Raw genomic sequence first — 4,950 nt, forward strand, 5'->3', positions numbered from 1 at the left:
ATATATATATATATGCGATTCAAATTATTGAGAGATTTTTTCTTATATGAAATGTATTTTCAAAGAGACCTAATTCCTTGAGTAGTCAAATTATAGGAATTTATATTTAGAACTAAATGCCTGGGGTTTAGGGGTGGAGGGGGTTGTTTGTTTTACTTTCCAAATAATTACTAGCAGATTCCATAATTGTGTGGGATCCATCTATTTTACCAGATGTACTGAACTTGGCGTTGTTAGAAGGGCTGTTCTGCCGCATTCACATATCCTGCACCAAGTAAGAAGGGCACCTGGTCGTTGGTGTGTGTGCTGTACAACTTAGCGATTTTCTGAAGCCTTGTGGTCACAGTCAGGACATAAGGCGCCCTGGGCCCCCAGGCGAAAGCAACTTGAAGGGAGTGTTACTGAGAGAATCTCTGAAGAGCGTGGGAATTCTGGCTGGGAATTCTGGCGCGAGGAAAGGACATGGATAAAGAAGAGTGGAGGAAGGGGAAAGCTTGCATTTTGTATCCTGAATACCTGGGTTCTGCTACTTGTAAAACTGTTAAGTCCCACCTGGGAAAATCACTTGTGTCTTGTTTTCTCCTTTGTACAAGGCTACACTTGTTACATTTTCATGGCCGTGTATATTCTGCCTGTCTCCATGGGCCCATCCGGTTGGCCCCAAACACCCTCGGGTCAGTGCTGTGGGGAGGCAGCCTAGCATGTGGTAAGAGCAGGGACTCTGGGGGCACACTGGAGTGGAATTCCAGCTCTGCTTGCCACTGGCTGTGTGGCCCTGGCCAAGTTACTTAACCTCTCTGTGCCATGGTTTCCTCAACTGTGAAATGGGGATAATAATAGGACTTACATGTTTTTTTTGAAGAGCATGTTAGAGTTCTCCAGAGAAACAGAACCAATAGGATGTGTGTATAATATATGATATATTGTGTATATATGTGTATATGTTTGTGTGTATGGGGGGCAGGGAAAGAGAGAAAGAGAAATTGATTGGTTGATTGAGTGATTTAAGGAATTGACTTGGCTGATGCAGTTGTGGAGGCTGGTAAATCCAATATCTGCAGGGCACACCAGCAGGCTGGAGACCCAAGGAAGAGTTGATATTGGGGTTGGAGTCCAAAGGTAGTCTGCTGGCAGAATGTCCTCTTCCTTGGGAGAAGTCAATCTTTTTCTTAAGGCCTTCCACTGATTAGATGAGGCCCACCCATGTTATGAACAGTAATCTGTGTTACTCAGTCTACTGATTTAAATGTTCACCTCATCTTAAAAATACCTTCATGGCAACATCCAGATGTGTTTGAACAAATAGCTGGGGACCGTGGCCTAGCCAAGTTGACACACAAAATTAACCACGCCAAGGAGTAAATGAGTTAATATTTGTAAGAAGTTAGTACAGTGCCTGGTATACATAGCAAACATGCCCTAAGAGTTCATTAAGTAAGCAAAGGTCTCCCCATTCTGTAGAAGGCTTCCCACTCTATGCCATCCAAACCACTTTCCCAGATTCCCCTGAGCCCAGATTTCTTGAAGGATTGTTCCCCACATGCCACCTGTATTCCCTGACCCTCAGCATTCCCACTTCTGCCTCCCCTCTCTCCTAAAACAAGTGTCACTAGTTCCACCAGCAGCTGCGTGATTGTGAAAGCAGGCGACCTCCTCATCCTCTTAGAGGTCTCTGCAGCATTTGATGGTTTTCCTTCCTCTGTAGAGGGTCCTCCTCCCTTGGATCTTAGACTCAGTGTCCCCCCCGGGTCCTCCTGGTCTGCCAGCCTCCTGGCTCTGCCCTGCACCCAGCCCCTAACTTACTTTCTATGCAGCCGCTGGGGCATCTGACCCCTTCCCACACCCCCCCAGCCACCTACGCACCCAGGTCTGATTCTCCTCTCTGTGTGTCTTGCTGTCTGTTAGACATCTGTTTCTGGCATCCTTCAGGAAACTCAAATTCAACATGGCTGAAACGGTGACTCAAATTCAACATGTCTGAAACGGAGACTCATCAGCTCCCTCACGCTAGCCTCTCCTCCTGTTTGTTTCTGTTTCTTCCCTTGACTGAGGGTGTCAGCTTCCAGACCATCGCAGTAGAAGCCTCAGAGTTATCTCCAATGTATTCTTTTGCTTCACCTCCCCACCTCACCTGCAGCCAGGGCTGGTCCCTTGCAAAGTTGTGCTGATGTCACATTTGGGTTTCTCCAGCTTACCCATCTCTGCGGTACTTCTGCCTCGGTTCAGAGACCTCCCTCTTTCCTGGCCAGTTCCAGCAGCTGCCTGGCTGCCTTCCGCCTCTCCTTCTCTCCACTAGTTCTTCTGTGTTGCTACTTGAGTTATCTTTCAAAACCACAGACCACTTTCCCATAGGAGAGTGTCTCAGAATGATTCGGCGTGAGATAGTCCCCACTCCCCACATGGCACACATCTTCAGAGCTGCCCAGCCTGCCTCTCTGTCTCATTCCCAGCCATTGTCTTATGCACACCCTCTCTTCTACAGCTCTACCTTCCCTCCCCTGCGGTTGCTAAGGCCTCCCACATAGCTTGTCACTGTGTGAGCAGGGTCTCTCCTTCCGAGTCCCTTGCTCCATCCCTTAAGCGGTAATTTAGGCAAAGTGTCTGTATTGCAGTGGCACTATTTATTGTAGAAGCATATAAGGGCGCAGTCCTGCAGTTTCCTAGTTATTATCTGTGTTCTCACTGGGTCTTACTTATTTTTAAATCCTGATAATCAAGAACCTTTCCTGACACGTACTAGGCACCCAGCTAAAATGTTCCTCGAATGGTTGCATCAGACAAGGATCATTTAGATATTTTCAAAGTCAGGGCAGCTTAAGATACTACAATGTAGCATTTGTACTTAAGACAACTGTATACATAGAATTTATCTTTACATGTTTCTCTGTGTGTGTGTGTGTGTGTGTGTGTGTGTGTGTGTGTGTGTGTGTGTGTGTGTGTTTAATAAGAGAAAGATGATTTGAGCTCTTTCGTTCAAAGAACGGGCCGTTATATTGGATTTTCTCCATCCTTGCTGCTATTATATTATTCTTCTACTCCTGCCTACCATCTCTTTTTTGAATGACTGTATTTGAATATGGANCTTTTCCAACAACCCAATATAAAGGATAGTGCTGTCATGAGCTGTATAGAAATTGCAGGGTTTACTCATAGCTATAACTTGTTGAAATTCTAAAATTGACTAGGTTTGCTTTAAATGTTTAAATTTAGTCCTAATTAGAGGTTTGCATTAGCTCAGGTAGTTGATGGGTAGGCGAGTAAATAAGTAGCTTAATAAGAAATCCTATAGATCGTCTTCTAATGTAGCTTAAAATTTTTTTATCATTGCATTTTTGTCATTGTGTTCAAGGAAAGATTTTAAATTATGACAGTACATTTTGTGTGGTATTATATTTCACTGGAGAAAATTTTTCTCTAGAATGGATTGCTTATGTGTATGAATATATCACTCTCATAAGCATTCCCTAATTTATCTGTAAAGTAGGCAGTCATTAAAGCATTGGCTTGGATAAAAGGCCTCTAATGCAGAATAATTGGTATATTAAATTCCTTTTAAACAGATCAAAATAACAGTGGCAACTAAAACAACTCATAAATATTTCAAGCCCAAGTTTGCAATAGTGTACTTTTAGTAGAAGTTAGTATTTTGAAGCACTCCTTGAAGAAATTTCCTTTTTTATTTTTATTTTTTTTAAAGCAGTCCCTAATTGCAGATATTTGGTTTCATTTTGGTAACCTGCCAAGGAATTAATGTGCGCATGGGGCTCACTCTGTGTAAGAGTCAATTTCAGGGATTTCCACACACACCTGCCTCTCTCTCACGTTGTAGACAAGCCCTCCCCTTTTGAGGCCCTTTCTGAAAGCAAAGCCACAGTAGTAGTTAGAATGGCAACCTGAGCATGGATCCCAGCCCTATGACCAACGCCCTCAGGCCAGCCCCCATTACTACCCTCCCTGAGCCTCAGTTTCTTTACGTGTAAAATGGGTATTTTCACCACCTTAGAAGGTCATGGTGAGGATTATATGTATAATGTGCAATGCAGTCCCGGGCCGACGGGAGGTACGGTACTCAGTAAATGGTAGTAGCTAGTACTGTTCTTTCAAGAACGGTTTCCGAAGCCCCACTTAGGTCCTTTGTGTGCAAGTGATGGAGAATGCCTCTTGCTTCCAGGAAACGGCACCAGGTACGACCTGACCCCAGTCACAGCCGTCAGCGTCCACTTGCTCAGCAGCGATGGAACACCGGTGCTGGTGGATGGTCCCATTTATGTCACCGTGCCCCTGGCCACACAGAGCAGCTTGAGGCACAATGCCTATGTCGCAGCGTGGCGCTTTGACCAGAAGCTGGGTAAGCAAGTGTCCTGGGCCAATGGTTGGCTAACAGTTGACTTCATTACTGTTGGACTTTCCTTTCAAGAGAACTGTGCAAGTCTCCTGTTCTAGAAGGCATTCAATGCCACTGCTCGCTGAGCACTGCGTGGTTTCTGGTGGGTAAAGCTAACTCGACCGTGACCTTTAGGCATGTTCTGTGGAGCTCTTTTCTTTTCTTTTTTTTTCTTTCCTTTTTTGCACATTTAAGCTAATTTACTTGAAAAGAATCTTTAAAAATTATTAGAGCCAAAATTGGCTCTCCTTTATCCTTTTATTCTGTCGAAGGCCATATGGCCTCTCTTGGTCCTACAGTTTTTCTTTTTCTGTTTTCTGAAAAAGGAAAAACGTTGCCACCATTATACCAAAAAAATAAAAATAAAAAACAGAAAAGGAAAAGCTACCCATAATTCACCACTTAGAGAAGACCACTAATAGCATTTTGGATTATATCCTTCTAGTCATCCACTATGCAGGGATGTATTTGTTATCTATTGCTGCGTAACAAATTGCCCCCAAACGCATCATCTTTAAACAACAGTGAACACCTGTTGTCTCACATTTTGGGAGGGTCAGGAGCCC

At 44.1% G+C, this 4,950-nt stretch overlaps 1 protein-coding gene across 1 annotated transcript in view; it reads left to right on the plus strand.

Annotated features, from left to right (window-relative positions):
- Positions 1-4,105: 4,105 nt before the first annotated feature.
- FAM171A1 (family with sequence similarity 171 member A1) overlaps positions 4,106-4,950 on the plus strand; it is a gene marked incomplete at its 5' end in the record, with an annotated part of 29,273 nt that continues 28,428 nt past the window's right edge. Inside the window, one exon of the mRNA XM_019663410.1 lies at positions 4,106-4,348. Within this exon, the coding sequence (XP_019518955.1) occupies positions 4,106-4,348 (243 nt within the window). The remainder of the gene's footprint in view (positions 4,349-4,950) is intronic.

The sequence above is a fragment of the Hipposideros armiger genome, unplaced genomic scaffold, assembly GCF_001890085.2.
Source record: "Hipposideros armiger isolate ML-2016 unplaced genomic scaffold, ASM189008v1 scaffold_390, whole genome shotgun sequence".
Taxonomy (NCBI): domain Eukaryota; kingdom Metazoa; phylum Chordata; class Mammalia; order Chiroptera; family Hipposideridae; genus Hipposideros; species Hipposideros armiger.